The sequence below is a fragment of the Caenorhabditis remanei genome, chromosome V (assembly GCF_010183535.1).
Source record: "Caenorhabditis remanei strain PX506 chromosome V, whole genome shotgun sequence".
NCBI lineage: Eukaryota > Metazoa > Nematoda > Chromadorea > Rhabditida > Rhabditidae > Caenorhabditis > Caenorhabditis remanei.
In genome coordinates, this window is record NC_071332.1 from 4,288,787 (window position 1) to 4,306,317 (window position 17,531).

The 17,531-nt window shown below is 38.9% G+C and overlaps 9 protein-coding genes across 9 annotated transcripts; 5 read left to right on the plus strand and 4 right to left on the minus strand.

Moving 5' to 3' along the window:
* Positions 1-1,605: 1,605 nt before the first annotated feature.
* Positions 1,606-4,150, minus strand: GCK72_017207 (uncharacterized protein; the record flags this gene model as incomplete). Its single annotated transcript, XM_003096457.2, has 7 exons — positions 1,606-1,726; positions 1,771-1,899; positions 1,960-2,026; positions 2,645-3,002; positions 3,051-3,173; positions 3,949-4,038; positions 4,109-4,150. The coding sequence occupies 7 exons, from the start codon at positions 4,148-4,150 to the stop codon at positions 1,606-1,608; spliced, it is 930 nt and encodes a 309-aa protein (XP_003096505.2).
* A 1,202-nt stretch (positions 4,151-5,352) lies between these two features.
* GCK72_017208 (uncharacterized protein) lies at positions 5,353-5,847 on the minus strand (the record flags this gene model as incomplete). The annotated part of the gene is made up of 2 exons (XM_003096424.2): positions 5,353-5,646; positions 5,698-5,847. 2 exons carry the CDS (start codon positions 5,845-5,847, stop codon positions 5,353-5,355), a joined length of 444 nt encoding a protein of 147 aa, XP_003096472.2.
* Positions 5,848-6,152: 305 nt separating this feature from the next.
* Positions 6,153-6,661, plus strand: GCK72_017209 (uncharacterized protein; the record flags this gene model as incomplete). Its single annotated transcript, XM_003089573.2, has 2 exons — positions 6,153-6,293; positions 6,350-6,661. 2 exons carry the CDS (start codon positions 6,153-6,155, stop codon positions 6,659-6,661), a joined length of 453 nt encoding a protein of 150 aa, XP_003089621.2.
* A 664-nt stretch (positions 6,662-7,325) lies between these two features.
* Positions 7,326-8,485, minus strand: GCK72_017210 (uncharacterized protein; the record flags this gene model as incomplete). Its single annotated transcript, XM_053731952.1, has 2 exons — positions 7,326-7,640; positions 8,384-8,485. 2 exons carry the CDS (start codon positions 8,483-8,485, stop codon positions 7,326-7,328), a joined length of 417 nt encoding a protein of 138 aa, XP_053580865.1.
* A 268-nt stretch (positions 8,486-8,753) lies between these two features.
* On the plus strand, positions 8,754-9,235 carry GCK72_017211 (uncharacterized protein; the record flags this gene model as incomplete). The annotated part of the gene is made up of 2 exons (XM_003089566.2): positions 8,754-8,891; positions 8,942-9,235. 2 exons carry the CDS (start codon positions 8,754-8,756, stop codon positions 9,233-9,235), a joined length of 432 nt encoding a protein of 143 aa, XP_003089614.2.
* A 732-nt stretch (positions 9,236-9,967) lies between these two features.
* On the plus strand, positions 9,968-10,423 carry GCK72_017212 (uncharacterized protein; the record flags this gene model as incomplete). The annotated part of the gene is made up of 2 exons (XM_003096436.2): positions 9,968-10,066; positions 10,124-10,423. The coding sequence occupies 2 exons, from the start codon at positions 9,968-9,970 to the stop codon at positions 10,421-10,423; spliced, it is 399 nt and encodes a 132-aa protein (XP_003096484.2).
* A 1,322-nt stretch (positions 10,424-11,745) lies between these two features.
* On the plus strand, positions 11,746-13,279 carry GCK72_017213 (uncharacterized protein; the record flags this gene model as incomplete). Its single annotated transcript, XM_053731953.1, has 6 exons — positions 11,746-11,787; positions 11,845-12,294; positions 12,348-12,437; positions 12,488-12,916; positions 12,965-13,138; positions 13,184-13,279. The coding sequence occupies 6 exons, from the start codon at positions 11,746-11,748 to the stop codon at positions 13,277-13,279; spliced, it is 1,281 nt and encodes a 426-aa protein (XP_053580866.1).
* A 212-nt stretch (positions 13,280-13,491) lies between these two features.
* GCK72_017214 (uncharacterized protein) lies at positions 13,492-13,973 on the minus strand (the record flags this gene model as incomplete). The annotated part of the gene is made up of 2 exons (XM_003096458.2): positions 13,492-13,785; positions 13,836-13,973. The coding sequence occupies 2 exons, from the start codon at positions 13,971-13,973 to the stop codon at positions 13,492-13,494; spliced, it is 432 nt and encodes a 143-aa protein (XP_003096506.2).
* A 279-nt stretch (positions 13,974-14,252) lies between these two features.
* On the plus strand, positions 14,253-14,718 carry GCK72_017215 (uncharacterized protein; the record flags this gene model as incomplete). Its single annotated transcript, XM_003096418.2, has 2 exons — positions 14,253-14,354; positions 14,404-14,718. The coding sequence occupies 2 exons, from the start codon at positions 14,253-14,255 to the stop codon at positions 14,716-14,718; spliced, it is 417 nt and encodes a 138-aa protein (XP_003096466.2).
* Positions 14,719-17,531: the final 2,813 nt, after the last annotated feature.

Consider the following 17,531-nt stretch of genomic DNA (forward strand, 5'->3'; position numbering starts at 1 on the left):
ACGACGACAAATGGTACAAACCATGTGCTTGGTGTCTAGAGATGAAAAAAGTGAAATGAAATTGATGATAAGATACGGCGGAAAGAAACGAAACTGTTCAAAGTTTCCAATAATTGACGGTGGGGAAATAAATTTAAAATATGTTTCAATTATGGAAATGACAGCTTCCAAGCGAAACAAGGAAGTTATTAAAAACAGGAACAGTACAGTTTTTTACAGCGTTTAGAGAAATTTGTCCGAAAATCAACAATTTGTTTGGACATGTGGTAAATATGGTTGTTCTATGCTCCCGGCTGAGCTGCTGAGAGTTATATGGACAATAGTAATGTGACCTTAAGGCTTGTCAAGTCTCTTGTGAGCCGAGTTCACTCACGATGATCAAAAACTAAGAAAGTATGTATATAGGAGAAGGTGAAGTAATCTAGTGGAGTGGTCGAAAAAGCCTTTCGATATGTGGACGAGAATGGAAGAAGGAAAGGAATTCTAAAAAAACCGAAAACGGTGGTCGCAAAAAACTTAAGACATAGCAACATAGTACCGGATAAACTGAAACTAAGACATTTCGCAACCGGGACGTTTAAAAACCAGCGATGTCGACTAGAAGTACATATTACCAATCCGCCGGTAGCTGACCGCTCACTCAAAGTTCGGTTCGGGGACGCGGAGTGGTGTTTTTTTTTTGAGTTTTAAAAGTACGGTATACCCACTCCGCGTCCCCCGCCCCAACTTTGAGCGAGCGGTCAACCACCGGCGAATGGGTAATATATTTTAAGACAGGACAACGCAGTATCGGGAAAACTGAAAACAAGACATCTCACAACCGGGACGTTTAAAAACCAACGATATCGACTAGAAATACATAGTGTACCAGTTTGAAACGTAGACGCTTCAAAGTTGAGAGATTTCAAATCCGTTTTCGAATCGGGACTTTTAGAAACCGTTCGTTTCAAAACTGAGCGAATTTCCCTGTTTACAATTTTCCAGTGCTGGCATGCCTCGGTTTGAACATCGTCGGTTCAAAGTTTCTGATGTTGAAATATTCCATCTTTATAGTTAGTTTTTCCTGGTTTTACGACGTGTTAGTTTGAAAACGTCCTGTTACAAAAAATCTTCACGAAATTTTCACTTTCTTCCTCCCACTCCCATATCATCGCTTGGAATGTGAACTTGTTTTTGAACTTTCTAAAAATAAACACAAAACAGCCGAGAAACCCATTCCATTATTTTTAAAACGTCGGGATAGCTATATTTTTCTTTTTCTAAGGAACCTGCCAACTGATTTATGTGTAGTCTTGTAGGCACCACCACATGTGAGAAGGAGCAGCACAATGTTGGGTTCAGAAAGATCAAAAGCGTTATCAATGAAAATGTCTTCAAAAAACTAAAAAAGTATAAAAACCTGCAAAAAACAAAGAACTCTTGAACAAATATGTTTGGCCTTCCATCCGGACTCCCATGTAAACAACCACATTTTCAATCGTTCTTTGCATTCCCCCTCCCCTCAAAGAACACCCAGTCAGCTGGCTGAGTTTGTTACTTTTCAAATGTACCCGCAAAAAACGATCACTGTGTTTAAATGTGTATTTTATTATTTCATTTTATTATTTAACCAGCACTTGGAGTCAATCGATGAATACGAGATATTGTGGTCCTCAAATTTTTGAGCATCTGTTGGCATTGTTCGGAGTGGAGCATTGAAAGTGTCACCTGCCCGACAACCAGCATTCTTAAAATAAAACAAAATTAATGGCATTTTCAAAAAACCCTCACTTGTCATCCACCACTTGCATCACGTGAATTAAAACTTCGGCTTTTGGAACGAACTTTCGATCTAAATCGAAAATAAGCTTGTGGGTGAAGTGCATCCCGTCGTCTGTGCAAGCGTTCTCGGCTCGTTTTCTAAAGTTTTAGAGGAATTTGGAATGAGGTTTTTGGGGTTTTTGGGGGATGAAAACTTACTTCACTTCCGATTGGTGTCTCTCGAATTGGCGGCCACCAACGAAGAGAACTCCGTGGATGTAGATTTCTGGAATTTAGTAAGAGATTTTTGAAACGCTGTCTTGACGTCAGGTGTAACCTCATTAAGTCAGAATTTTGTGAGCGTAGAAATTTTGTGTAGATCTTCATTTATATAGTTGACAATTTTTTAATATATCTTCTAGATTTTGAGATATGAACCTTCAAAGATGGGCAGCAGGTGTTGGAGAGAGGTTGAGAGCGCAGAGAAAGGAGAGTGTCTGTCTGTCTGCGCCCTCTCTGCCTCCTACTCCTACTCCTTTCAAGTTTTGAAGGCGTATATCTCAAAAACGTAAAGTGTTATCAAAAAACTACAAACTACAAAAATGTAGCTCTAGACTAGCTCATCATTTTTCTAGTTGACAACTTTTTGATAACTCTTCTACTTTTTAAGATATTCCTCTTTAAGGAGAACAGTTATTCCTCAACTGGTAAAGTGAGAGACGCAGAGAAGCGAGAGTGTCTGTCATCTCTACGTATCTTTTTTCTCTCGTTGGCTCAGAACTGACTTATCTCAGATTCTAGGAAAGCTATCAAAAAGTTTTCAACCTCAAAAATGAAAAAAAGATCTATCTTAAGGCAAGTACTTTTAACCTAGAAAATATTCCCGGAAACCCGTAATATTCACCTTTACACGCATCATCCAATTTCAAATTAGTAACCGTCGAATAATGTACAATAAGCCTTTGCGAAGTCGGTAGATATGTCATATGAAGCTCAATCTCCCCGATATCCGGTGTAAACGGAGGGAAGGGTAGCTCGAATTGAGTGAATTGAGAGATGATATGCGTATTAACCCAGTAATCCATTTCCGCTACAACCACATTCTGATCATACTCGTCGATATCACAGATTTGAATTCGAAGAAGTGTATTTTTGAATTCCCGGGGAGACACTTTACACGTGAAGAACTCGTTGTAGATGGTGGTTGGGGCACGGACAACGTTCAAAGTGCGGTATGTGAACGGATTTTTTTCTTTGATGTCCTAAAAACGTTTTTTGAAGGAAGTGATTAGATTAGTAAGATACCGTACCTGCCAAGTGATAGTCCTTGCCCATCCCATGACGGAGGTCTTCCTGGAGATTCCCTTGACTAGATGCATGACAGCACGGGATTCGGTTTTGTGGAGGGTTGGAGTAATTGGGTAGTTGGTTACCTGGAAATTTTTGTATGACTAGTAGAAAAGTTGAAGACGTGAGGATTTTGAATCAGTATTCAAATTTTGTCTAGCATCGAAACTAGCCGAGATACACGACTTTGAGTTCCGGATATTACTTTTTCAGCATAGTTTTCAATATAAAAAATTGTTCCAGAAAACTAAATTTCGCTTAAGTGAAGTTTTCAGACTTACCATTTTTGAGAAGAAACCAAAATATTTTAGAGCCAAGATATAGGGATCACATGCAAAAAACTGAGTTTAATTTCATGTCAATTTTTAGTTAGTTTCTCATCATTGATGTCTAAACGACACCGGTTCCGAAATGTGATGGTTTTTGAACGTCTCGGTTTTAAAATGTCTCGATTTTGTAATCTCCTAATATATATGAAAATTTCCGGTTACGGAACGCCCAGTTTCTAAATGCCACAGTTTTAAAATGTCTTGGTTTTGAAATTTCCTAATATGAAAAGTAAAGGTTCTGAAACGTCCAGTTTCCAAATGTCACGGTTTTGAAATTTCTCAGTTTTGAAATTTCTTGGTTTCAAAATGTTTCTGTTTTGAAGTGTCTCAGTTATGTTTATCTTAGTTAAATTTCAGAGCCTTCCGCCTTGTATCTCACTCCAATTTTTTCCTAGCCTAAATTTGATTACAGACTCAGAACCTCCATCTCGTCAGCTTTCTGGTGATATAATTTTTTTGTTAAAAATTCAATTCTCTCATCTTTTTAGACAAAATTACTCATCACCCTTCACCTATCTTCATAAAAACTCACATTTCTAATATAAAAATTGAATTCCTGTTCAGCCTCCACATACTCGAACGCCACTGACAAGCACGCCGGAATCCGGCGTGGTGTTGGCACCTGCATCATGTCAAAAGTTACGAATGAATACCCCATTTTTATATGGCCATCTATAAAAACTGACACCTACCTCCGCATCGTCGCTGAGCCGCTCCATCCAATTGTACATCATTTCTGCGGCGACGGGCAGCGACGATTCTCGAAAAGTGAATCAGACAGTTAGACAAACCATTTTTGCCACGCATAACAATCGGAGAGAATCGGAGGGATTGATGTGAAAAAATGGAATAGAAAATAAATAGAGAAGGGAGAAAAAGTGAAACAATATTTTGGTGGTGGGGGAGGAAAAAGAGAGGGAAGCTGCTACTGCTGCTGGTTAAGGGAATGTGAAAAATGGAAGAGAAGGAACAAAAGTTTGGAAGAGTGAGGGAGGGAGAGAAACGATTCAAACCAGTAGTACTATGTCCTTCGGGAAGAGAAAAAGGAGGGCTCAAAAAGGAAGGAAGAGGATTCTTGTGACGAATGACACCCTCATTTTAATCGACGATGGTTCTTCAGAAGAGGGGGAGCGAAATGGAACGAGGGAGGACTATGTAGTAGGAAGTAATGCAGGAGAGGTAGAGGAAATCTCAAGGGAGCTAATTAGTGCTTTGGAGTCATGCTAGACTGAATATTGAGATTTTAGGTTGTGACGAAAGAGGTAGCTCATTGGGAGCCGGAAATGTTCAAATCTTTCAAAGTCTGCTATTTATGACATTTTTGAAAAAAAAACGGAAATTTTCTTGTAGGTAAATCCTGTATTTTTGTTTTTATAGTTGAACTTTTTTAGATAGCTCTTAACGCTTTTCAGGTATGTGTCTTTAAAAGACTAAGGAACCTTCGAGAGACGCAGGGAAGGCAGACAATCTAGCTTCCCTGCGTCCTCTCTCCAGTAGTATATATATTTAAAGGCGAATATCTCGAAAGCATGAAAAGGTATCAAAAAGATATCAACTACAAAAATGAAGATCTAATCTCGTTCTACATTTTTGTAATTGATAACTTTTTGATAGCTCTGCAGGTTTTAGAGATATAAAAGTTGGAAGATAAGAACTCCATTATCTGCACTATTCAATGACTGCTAACGCATTTAGCGGATTTCACATTGAAACAGACTAAAATTTTTAATTCTTTGCTTTTAGTCTTACTTTCACCTATTCTAACATGCCTACCAATATCTATTCTAATTGTTGATTGATTGAATGAATCTGAAAAAAAAAACGAAAACCGTTCAATTCCAAGTTACCAAATTTATTGAAACTGGAAAAAATCATACATGAAATGAATAAAATACAATAGTTACATTCAGTGTCCAAACAGTATACAGATTAGAGATTAATGGTTGGCGACACGATTAATCGGAATAACACGCGAGTTGTTCGCATTCTTCGGCGCCTCGATCTGCAACTTTCCCTCGTTTGAAATCGCGGATTTCAACGCGGCAACATCGACGTCTTCCGGGAGAAGCACCATCTTCGAGAATGATCTTTTAGAGTATCCATGTTCTGTTCTGGTTTCCTGGGAGCCCTCGACTTTGAGCTCTCTTCCATTCAACTCAATCTTCAAATCCTCTGGCTTGAAGTGAGAGACGTCGAGTTGGATGGCGTACTTGGACTCGTCGTTGATGATCTGAAAGGGTTCAACATTGATAGGAACTGAATAGGGAAAAAAGAGACTTACCTCTCCAATAGTGTCCGAAAAGTTGAACGAGTTATGATCGGCGTCTCTCCAATATGGAAGAAGAGACCCGCGAGTCATTTCATCGAAAAAGTTGTCGAAGTCAGAAGAGGCACCACGGCCAGATGAGAATGGAGAGCGGAGAAGAAGCATTTTCAGATTTTTCAAAGGGGTGAATGAGAAAACTGAAATTGAGTTGCTCTCATCTCACCCCCATTCCTTTATATACAGGTTCCACCCGCTTCTCCAGAACATTCTAGAAGGAACGCGTGCGACGGGCACCCGAGAGACGCAGACCTAAAGAAATGTCTGCGTCTTGTGGTCTTTCCTGCTATCTCACTTCTTTTTGCAAGTGCGAGTGGCGAAATCAGCTGGAAAATTCCAGAAAAAACAATGGAAAACATATAAATAGGCTCCGCATACGTTCAAATTTCAACTCAATCAACTCATTCTCAATCATGTCAATTTCCCCATTCTTCCGTCCTCGCCCATTCTCACTCATTGGAGAAATGATGAGAGACATGGCGAGAATGGAACGTCAATTCATTCCAATTGCTCATTTCGAGGCTCCTGACTCTGGCTCAGCTGCTGCTCCAGAGGTAAGCGACAACTAATTTCAGAATTTCAGCAACCTAATCTCAATTTTGATTTTCAGATTACCAACACCGATGAGAAATTCGCCATCAATCTCAACGTCGCCCAATTCAAGCCGGAAGACTTGAAGATTAACTTGGATGGCAGAACCCTTTCCATTCAAGGAGAGCAGGAAGTAAAGGATGAGCATGGGTACTCGAAAAAGTCGTTCTCCAGAATGATTCTCCTGCCGGAAGACGTTGATATTGGAGCAGTGGCTTCGAATCTTTCGGATGATGGAAGGCTTTCTGTGGAGGCGCCGAAGAAGGTCGCGGTTCAAGGAAGAGCAATTCCGATTACTCAGTCCACTGCTGAAGAGAAGCCTGCTGAATAACTTTTTTTTTGAAACCCTGTATTTCTGAAACTTTTCATGTAAGAATATTAATAATAATAATGTTGTACAGAGAATTTTGTGTATAAATAAAGTATGGTAATTAGTAATCCTTGTTGTTTTTCACAGTAAATTCGGATCACGGTTAGAGTGTCAGGGAGCAAATGTTCCTCCGCTCCCTCGCACATTGATCATAACAAACTTTGAAATCCCTATCTTTTGACACGGATGACTACGAAATTGTTATCTTTCACATAGTGTGTGCACAGATTCAACCTAGAGCTTCACTTTTGTAATTGACAACTTTTTTCTATAGGCACTACCTGGGGAGTTACAGTTTATGCAAAACAAGGTGATTTGGCTGTACTTTTCTTGGGAGCACTTGTACAAAAACGTAGTCAATTACACTACTGAAGCACTACTTTTTCTCTACACGAACAACAACAACTAGTTTCATTGGCTAATTAAAATTTCCAGGACAACATCTCAAAATTAAACTTTTTCAACATTGGTTGATCGTAGCTGCACTATGACTATCATATTTTTTTTCGACAAACTTTTTTTTTCTATTTTTAACACACTCAAAAACAAAGATATATGAGTTACAATATTTTATTTACCATGAAAAATACAAGTGATGTTTTAATAATAAGTACAAACATATCAATTACTCCTGAGCTTTCTCCTCCACTGCCTCTTTTCGCTGAATCTCAATCGATCTTCCTTGAACAACTTCCTTCTTCGGCGCCTCAATCGCAAGTTTTCCATCCTCCGAAAGATTCGATGCAACCGCGGAGACGTCGACGTCTTCTGGTAGGAGAATCACTCGCGAGAATGATTTTTTCGAGTATCCATGCTCATTTTTGACCTCTTCATCTCCTTGAATCGTCAGGGTTCTTCCCTCCAAATTGATCTTGAGGTTTTCAGGTTTGAATTGGGATACATTCAGATTGATGGCGAATTTCTCATTGGTATTGCTGATCTGATTGGTATTGCTGATTTTTTCCTTTTCAATTGCTATGTTTTACCCATTATTGAATATTGCTCTGTAGTATACTCACCCCCTCCTGCTTCTAAATTATCGTTATCGCTAGAAACTCCTCTCCGTTTCTTCACCAGGAAAATCTTTCAACGCTGTAACATAACTTATTCCTCCTATTCCGATCGTCTAGCCCAACTTAATCTCTTCTCATTGCGCCATCGTAGACTCAAAGCCCAGCTTCTCCTCCTATATAAATTTCTAAGCGGTACCTCATACTTTCCACACCTAGATTCGTACATCCGGTTTTCCTCCTCCACCCGTCGCCCTATGAATCTTATTTGTATTAAACCCAAGTGCTCTGACTTTTTTTCCCACACCATTCCCATCTGGAATGCCATTACCTCCCAAAGCTCATATTTTCTCTCCCCTTCCGAGTTCAATACCCTAATTTCGTCTAGTATCACACGCTATTAGAGCTTATTCTTATTCTGTACTCCCAAACCACCTTTCCCCGCATTACCATATTTCTCAATTCATATGCCTTTTTTTTATTCCCCTCATACCGGTCATTCTTTTTTTTGTTGCCCACATCTCTCACTTTAACCCACCCTTTGAATGGTCTCGTGAGGGACTCATTCTCAGCCTCTCGCCCCATATATTGATAGTTTTTTTATAAGAATAAATACAATACAATCTGGAATAAACCATGGATTGGAAAATAACAGAAAGTCTAGAGAGCTTACCTCAGAGGAATTCTTATTAATGCGATCAATTCCAGCGAAATCTCTCATCAACTCATTGAAAAGAGAGTGTTGGGTTGGACGGTAGTAGTGGTAGAGGGACATTTTGTAAGATTTCAGTTAAGTTGCTTACAGCCGCGTTCGCTCCACTATTTATACAAAATGCCCATTTGTTTCTAGAATGTTCTATAACCTTCTCCAACAACGGCATTTGAAAGAAATAGTGTGCAATTCGGGGAGACGCAGAACTCTGCTTGTCTGAGTCTCCTCGGTGGTGGTCAAGCAATTTTTGCAGAAATCTTCTAGAATGTTCTCGGCGCGGAGTATATAAACCAAGAAGGTTCAGATGAACTCAGCTTTCTGAATTCCAACCATGATTGTCCTCCGTTCCCCATTCTCTAACTCCTCCGCTATCGATAACTTCTTCGATGAGCTCACTGGCCCTGTCCAGCTCCCTTACTGGAGGGATGCTGACCACAGCTCCTTTAATTTCTCGGATACTGTTGGAGAGGTACGTTCCTTTGAAAGTTTGGAAGAATTTCTAATTTTTCTAACTTTTAGATCATCAACAACGAATCTAAATTCTCTGTTCAAGTCGATGTCTCCCACTTCAAACCAGAAGACCTCAAAATTGAACTAGATGGAAGAGAGCTGAAAATCGAAGGATGTCAGGAGTCGAAATCAGAACATGGTTACTCAAAACGATCCTTTTCACGAATGATTTTATTGCCGGAAGATGCAGATCTGACCGCTGTAAAATCCGCGATTTCCAACGATGGAAAACTTCAAATCGAGGCGCCAAAGAAGGCGAATTCTTCAAGATCTATTCCAATTAACTTTGTCGCTAAACATTGACTTAATTAACCTTTGCTAATTGCATTGTAACTTATTTTCAACTCCTAATGAATACTATACCTATTTGAGACAGTGTTTTCTTGAGGATATTTGGTAAGCAAAACCGGAAAATGAAAGAACACACATTATCAAGAAAGTAGGTGTTTTGACTTCAAAAATACAGAAATTGAAAAAAAAAATACAGAATTGGTTAGAGATCTTTGAAGTCGTCAACCATAAAATGTTACCACCAGTATTGGTAGTGCTGTAAGTCTACATTTTTGGTATCCAGAACATTTTTTGTGTGATAATTTTTTAATTTGGAATTTTTTAATTCAATGGCGTCCTAATTTTAATGGTTTAAAGGAAAATCCAGTTTGGGTGGAGTCGGGAATACTCTTTTTTGATTTTTGATTTCTAATCCTGATTTATACTTCTAAACACCATCCGAATCCCCTGACTGTTTTTCATCCCCTTGTTTAGAAAACACGCCTTCAGAAGATTCTAGAAGGCATCACTTCAACGCAGAGAAGAAAAGCGTCTGCTGTCTCTTCAGACAACAAACTCTCTTATGTTTTGTTGTGGGCTCCTCCTGGTCGACGAGCTCTGAACCAGAAATAAAAACATTTGGAAAGTTCGTGAAAACACAAAAAACAACAACAACAATCATATAAATACAGACGGAGTTTTCGGGTTTTTTATAAATTCGTATATTTGAATTTTCAAAGAGTTTTCTGAAATTTTCGCTGAAAAATGTCTCTCTACCCATTTGCCAACCCAACTTCTCATGTTGGAGAAATGCTCAGTGAGCTTATGCCGGTTTCTGGAACTATTGACAACTCTAACAGAGAAGTGAGTTTCAATACATTTTTGAGAATAACTTTTCATTCAAAAAGTTTCCAATTTCAGATCTCAAACACCGATGAGAAGTTCGCAGTCAACCTCAATGTCTCTCAATTCAAGCCTGAAGAATTGAAAATCAACTTGGAAGGAAGACGTCTCTCGATTCAAGGGGAGCACAATGTCTCCAATGAACGTGGCAGTTCCAGACAATCGTTCTCCAGAGTGATTCTTCTGCCGGAAGACGTTGACATCACCTCGGTCGACACTAATCTCTCGGATAATGGACATCTGGTTATTGAAGCGCCGAAACTGATCCTTCCACAGAGACATAGAGGTGCTGCTATTGAGGAGAATCGTCATGACTAATTGCTTAATTGAATGTAAAAAAACAGAAATTGTCATTCTTTATTTGTCATTCCTGCTGATATTCATTTTCGAAGTATTTCGCATTAATATTTTTGACCAACGTATAAAATAAAACATTGTATTTTGAATTTTTGTTAAAAAGAAAAACAATTTGAATTCAAGAGCTTTGTAGATGACACTTACCTTGCAGATGAGCGTTTTATAGGCTCCGCCCCTTCACGCCCTATCAAACATAAAAACTAACAAAGTTACAAACCTTTAAAGTTGGGAATTTTTTGAAAAAAATTAAAAATCTTTTTTTTGTTGCTATTTTTGAAAATTTTTCAGTGTTCTCTCATAGTCAGCATGAAATATTTCAAAGGTTCAAAACATCAACACTAGGGAATACCTAACATCGTGACAGTTTCGATAATAAGTTTCGATAATAAGTGAATTGAAAAGTCACGAAAATTTGATGCCGTGTAACTTTCTTCACAAGTCCCAAACTTAAAAGTCAAAAATATTCGAGTAGATCAAAAAAAGTTCTTCATTTCTTCATTTTTTTTGATTTGTACGGTCTCTCGCGAGACCGTACAAATCGGGAAGAATGCTCAATCGGGAAGAAACGGATCGGGAAGAAGCAAATCGGGAAGTGACGAATCGGGAAGAAAGCTTTTTAGTAGGTTTCAGTGTCGGAAATGAAAGAAAAGTTAATAGTTTTCTGTCTAGTGTAGTTATTTAGCTTATTAATGGTGTGTTTTCATGTTTTTGTGTTGATTTTACGGAAATTCGTTTTGCGAAAAATTTTCGAAACTACGGTATATCGAGCGATATTCAAAATTGTCATCAAAAGCAGGTAAAGACACCATTAAAAGTGGCAATAATTACACAATACACCTTCAAATGACAGTTTCTTTCATTTCCGGCACTGAAACTTGCGAAAAAGCGTTCTTCCCGATTCGTTTCTTCCCGATTGAGCATTCTTCCCGATTTGTACGGTCTCTCTCTCGCCTCTCAATCTTTAAAGGCGCATATCTCAAAATCGTGAATAGTTATCAAAAAGTAGTAAACTACAAAAATGAAGTCCTGTTTTTGATCTATAAAAATTTGAACAATAAAAACTGTAACAATTTCCGAGTTGGTTGTTTTTTTTTCGACATTTCAAAAGAATTTACTGAAAATACTGCAAGCCTTTTAAAATTCGTAAACGTGAACTTTCTGAAATGAAAATTTTAAGAAAAAAATGAATTGTAAAATCGTGAGCCCCTACTAACACGTTTTACTTTTTTCCTTTATAGGATCTTCAAAGAAAGAAAAAAATTCAGTATACGAAAACTTCGGCAATGCAAACGCAAACCCTCTCATCTTCTCGACCACCTGTTCCGGTAAGCTCCCGTCCCCTCTTAACTTGTTTCCAGAATCCTTTCTGCTCCCATTTCCAGAAAAAGACTCGTCCTCTCATGACTCTTCCTCTAATTGCGCCGCCAACTCCTTTCATCAATCCTCCTGCCTCTCCGGTGGCTCCCAAGCAATCGTCGCAATCCGGATGGGACTACTGGACACGCGTCTATTCCGATGACTCTCAACCACCGCCTGCGTCTCGTGACGTCCGGGTCTCTGATATGCTCAGCTCGGACACCTTGGTTCGTGCAAAATTACTATTTTTGAATGTCCCAAATCTTCCGCCGGCTCATAAGAGTATTATAATGAACCTGGTGAAGAAAGAGATCCGGGACGATATCTCGATTCAAGACGTGATTGTGGTACCGCCCGGGAAGTGGTTTCTAAACTTTTTCCGCGCGGAAGACGCCCTTAAAGTGCTGAAATACTTTGAAGGATTCTCGTATCGTGGACATACACTGGCAGTGAGATTCTGCTATCCGGATGGGACGGTGGGAACAAGATTCAGGATTTTTAAATCTTAAAATTTTTTTGAGTTTTTCAGTACGGCGACGAAGCGGCACTCACCCAACTAGTCCAATGTAGCAATAATGCGAAGGGACGGCTTTTCGAGAAGAAGGAGATCGTGCAAGATGTAATTCAAGGCCCCAAATTTTCAAAGTTTTTAAAACTTTTTTCTTTCAGACAATCACCCCAGAGTCCTGGACAGTGGCACAATGCGTCGAGCTGAAAATTTTCGAGACCGAGATAATGAATCTCCTGAAAGCCCACGCCTACCTACCGTATCATAATGTTTTGCAAGCTATGAATAACCTATTCACGATTCGATTCACGTCATCTCTCTCCTCGATTTTCATTAGTGAAGCGTTAACTCAATGGCCGACTGGAGTGATTCGTATTTTTAATAGGAGCATCAAAGTGATATCGAATACAGTGTGTTTGTCGACGAGCTCGTATTATACTCAACGTATTCATGATTCTGCGTTGGAAGGCGGGTGCACAATACATCGCAACACTTGGGAGCCAATCACTCCGGAAGATATTCGTAGTGATGTTCAACTCATTCTATACTTTAACGCATTCCTTTTACACTTTGGACCACAACATATTGATGTAAGACAATCCTCGGTACGCTTTGAGACTATTTCTTTCCACTTTCAGATCGACGCCCCAATCCGTATTGTTGCTCAATCTTTGCGTGGAATCTGGCCGAAATCTGGTACCGAGCTTGCTACTCTACTTACCGAAATCTCATCTGGATTTGTCATTATCAATCGTTTCATCTACTTGGCCAGCAATCCGACTCATCACGAAAAGATTATTGATCATTTGGCTGTAATTCAAATCTCTGCTGGTTTTCACCTACCAACTATATTCCAGACTTTCCAAGACGACTGTAGCGACACCTATTACCTCCATCTGCCGTGTGTTGTCAATGAGGAGGAGATGATGGTTGTCGACTTTGAGGATCTCTAGACCATCCGCCCGTATCTACTCGTCTCTTTTTCTCCAATTTCTGGATTATTGAAGTCAAAACACCTACTTTCATGATAATGTGTGTTCTTTCATTTTCCGGTTTTGCGGTTTCAAAAATTGCTATACAAATGGCTTCGAGAATTGAAATAAACCGTTTCAAAGAGTACCTTGTTTTATTGTGTAATTATTGTAATTAGCAAAAGGTAATTAAGTCAATGTTTAGCCACAAAATTAATTGGGATAGATCTTGAAGAATTCGCCTTCTTTGACGCCTCGATTTGAAGTTTTCCATCGTTGGAAATCGCGGATTTTACAGCTGTCAGATCAGCATCTTCCGGCAATAAAATCATTCGTGAGAAGGATCGTTTTGAGTATCCATGTTCTGATTTCGACTCCTGACATCCTTCGATTTTCAGCTCTCTTCCGTCTAGTTGAATTTTGAGGTCTTCTGGTTTGAAGTGGGAGACATAGACTTGAACGGAGAATTTAGACTCGTTGTTGATGATCTAGAAATAAGAAAAAATAGAACTTCTTCTAAATTTTCAAAGGAACGCACCTCTCCAACAGTATCCGAGAAATTGAAGGAGCTGTGGTCAGCATCCCTCCAGTAAGGGAGCTGGACAGGGCCAGTGAGCTCATCGAAGAAGTTATAGATAGCGGAGGAGTTGGAGAATGGGGAACGGAGGACAATCATGGTTGAAATTCCAAAAAAAAGTATGATGCCTTCATCTGAATAGCTCTGGTTTATATACCCCTGTTTTGAAATGCTCTAGAATATTTGAGAAGCTTGACTGTGGTGACCACCACTGAGGAGACTCAGACAAGCAGAGTTCTGCGTCTCCCCAGATTGCACACTATTTATCTCAGATGCCGCCGTTGGAGAAGGTTATAGAACATTCTAGAAACAAATGGGCATTTTGTATAAATAGTGGAGCGAACGCGGCTGTAAGCAACTTAACTGAAATCTTACAAAATGTCCCTCTACCACTACTACCGTCCAACCCAACACTCTCTTTTCAATGAGTTGATGAGAGATTTTACTGGAGTTGATCGTCTTAATAAGAATTCATCTGAGGTAAGTTCTCAAGACTTTCTGTTATTTTCCAATCCATGGTTTATTCCAGATCACTAACACCGATGAGAAATTCGCCATCAATCTGAATGTATCCCAATTCAAACCTGAGAATCTCAAGATCAATTTGGAGGGAAGAACCCTGACAATTCAAGGAGATGAAGAGGTCAAAAATGAGCATGGATACTCGAAGAAATCATTCTCGCGAGTGATTCTCCTACCAGAAGACGTTGACGTCTCCGCGGTTGCATCGAATCTTTCGGAGGATGGAAAACTTGCGATCGAGGCGCCGAAGAAGGAAGTTGTTCAAGGAAGATCGATCAAGATTCAGAAGAAAGAGGCGTTGGAGGAGAAAGCTCACGAGTAATTGATATTTTTTGTACTTGAAATTAAAACATTACTTGTATTTTTCATAGTAAATAAATTATTGTAACTTATACATCTTTGTTTTTGAGTGTGCTAAAAAAGAAGACAGTGGGTGCCCAAAAAAAGTTAACAGTTACAAAAATGAAGATTTAAATTTGAATTAACTTTATACAAAATCTGACAGTCCCTATCCAATTTTTTTGTTGCAAAAACCCCATCAGGCGGTCCCCATTTACAGTCCCATGATTCTAATTGTTATCAATCAATTCATTCCAGATCTTCGAAAACCATTTGAGGATCAGAAAACGGTGATGTGATTTGAATGATCACTGGCCGTCCGACCAACCTCACTTCCATGTTTTTATTTTACAGTCGCTCGTAAATGAGAAAGTTTTCTGTTAGTCATTGACCACGCACACTATTGATATGCGATGATAATATTCCGGTTCTCATTGTTTTTATGTTACTGATATGTATTGTTTCCTGCAACAAAAATCAGTATTTTCAGTCCCCAGTAAATATTCCTCCAGTTCAAAGATTCGGAATCCTCAATGTATGTTGTTTGATCCATCTGGTTTCGACAACTTGTTGATTCCTAATAGGATTACTGTAGACAGGGTCATGGCTGATTGGGATTTCCGTTCAAAACGTTGTTTTGTTCTGATTTGAAAAAAAGCTGCGTGATATCATTTTAACACTTCCCCCTGATGAATCATTTTCGGAGATACCCTTAGAAGATCACAAACTACAATTGGGGGAGATAACGATAAGTCAATGTATGACCGGCCATGAAAAGGGATTAGGTCTGGCGGGAAGAGAGATAGACAGAAACAAGTTTTTGGGTGTGTAGTCGACACACGACCTGTAAAGAACTGAGAATGTGTCGGAAGAAGAGAACGTATGAATCTGAGAATCCGACTCGTTGTTTTTAAAGCATTTTATTGCGTCATCATGGGGGAGAAAGCAGATAATAGAGAGGATGGAATGCTAGATATGTAGCTGCAGAATTCGCAGATAATGAATGGGAATGGGAGATTCGGATCGTGATGCACTTTGAGAACGATTTTAGTACAGGACATGTGATAAGTGAGATGGCGAGAAGATAAGATGAAGAGAGTTCAAGAATCTTTGATAGAGATTCGGGATGGTTTTTGATCGATGGGAATCAAAGGGATCATGGTCTCGTGTTAAAAACTGGAATTTCAATTTTTCATGAAAGTCGGCTAATTTAACTTTTCAATTATTTCAAATTTATGTTAGATGTGTAGATCAAAGCTAGATCTCTATTTTTGTAGTTGACCGTTTTACCATAGCTCTTCACGCTTTTGAGATATGTGCGTTTGACCACTGGTACCTGCGAGAAAAGATAGAGAGAGGAAGGAGAGACGCAGAGAAGCTAGAGTGTTTGCTTTCTCTGCGTCTCTCTTTGCGACTACCAAACTTCAAAGTCACATATCTTAAAACTGTGAATAGCTATCAAAAAGTTCTCAACTACAAAAATATAGAGCTAGTTCTGATCTACACAACTAACGTAAATTTGGACAAAGAAAATTAAATTTGTGCTTGTGACAAGCTCTGGAAGTAGACTAATGTTTGCAGAAAGCTTGATCGTGATTCACAGAGAACTCCACAGCTAGTTTATCATCTAAAAGTTTTGATTGATTTCAAAAAACCGCTTTTGAACAGGAATCTAAAAACTTTTCAGAATTTCAATCCCTTCATAGAATTCTCCTTTCAATAGAAACATTCCTACCTGATCTTATGCCCTTTCAATCAAATCCCTTCTTTAAGAAATACCAGACATATTGTCCTCCGGTCTCCTGGACACAAATATTGTGTCTTGTTTGATGATTCTCGAAAAAAAAACAAGAAGTCAAAGGTTTTCTCTCTATAGGTACAGATAATTAGGATGCATTATCCAATTGAACCCCTCCACCATTATCGACGTGTAGTGTTAAATCAAATCAAAGAATTTCGCCTCTCTCGATCTCTTGATTTTTAATCGGTGCGGGAAGAAGATGTAGAAGAAAGAAAAACATTGATCAAATTAACAACACGATTTTTGATATTTTAGTTTTTTGGCTGAAAACTTTCTGAAATTTTACATTCCCACTCAATGTCCCTGACTCAATCTATTTGCCCTCAAAACCGCAGACTTGTTATTGTTGGAAGAATGAATGCAAACAATCCCCTCACCTGACGGATAGTTCAAAACTACAGTACTTTTTCCTGATTGTTTGTTGCGATTTTTGATCTATTTTCATTTGTCTTTCCCTCGATTCTTTTTTTTTCTTTCAATTTGTGTCCAAGAGATTACAAGACAGAGGTTTTCGATCAGTCCATTTTCTTTTTCCTTATCGGCACGCCGGCATGAGTGTTCAATAGACACATGAAGAGATAGAGGAACCCAGAAAGTACTCATTTGTGATCGATTTTAAACTGGTTTGACAGTTCTCCTTGAACTCTCTCTCTTGAGATAAACAAGTTGGAATTTCAGTTTTGTATTTTGATGGTTATGGACGTGTTTTGAATTTCAAGAAGTCTATGTCATTTGATGTTATTGTAAATAGTCTGGGTTTGCAGACGGTTTCAGATTTTATCGGGATGTTTTTCGGAAATGGGAAAAGATGTTTGAGATGTTTCGAGTACGGTATTGGTTAGATTAGGAAACAGATGAAAACAAAAAAACTTGCAGATTGATGTACAACCACTGAGAGAGAGACGCTGAGAAGCTCGAGTGTCTGACTTTCTGCGTCTCTTCTCATCACTGTATAACTTCTAAGCAACCGTATCTCAAAAGAGTGAAGTGCTATC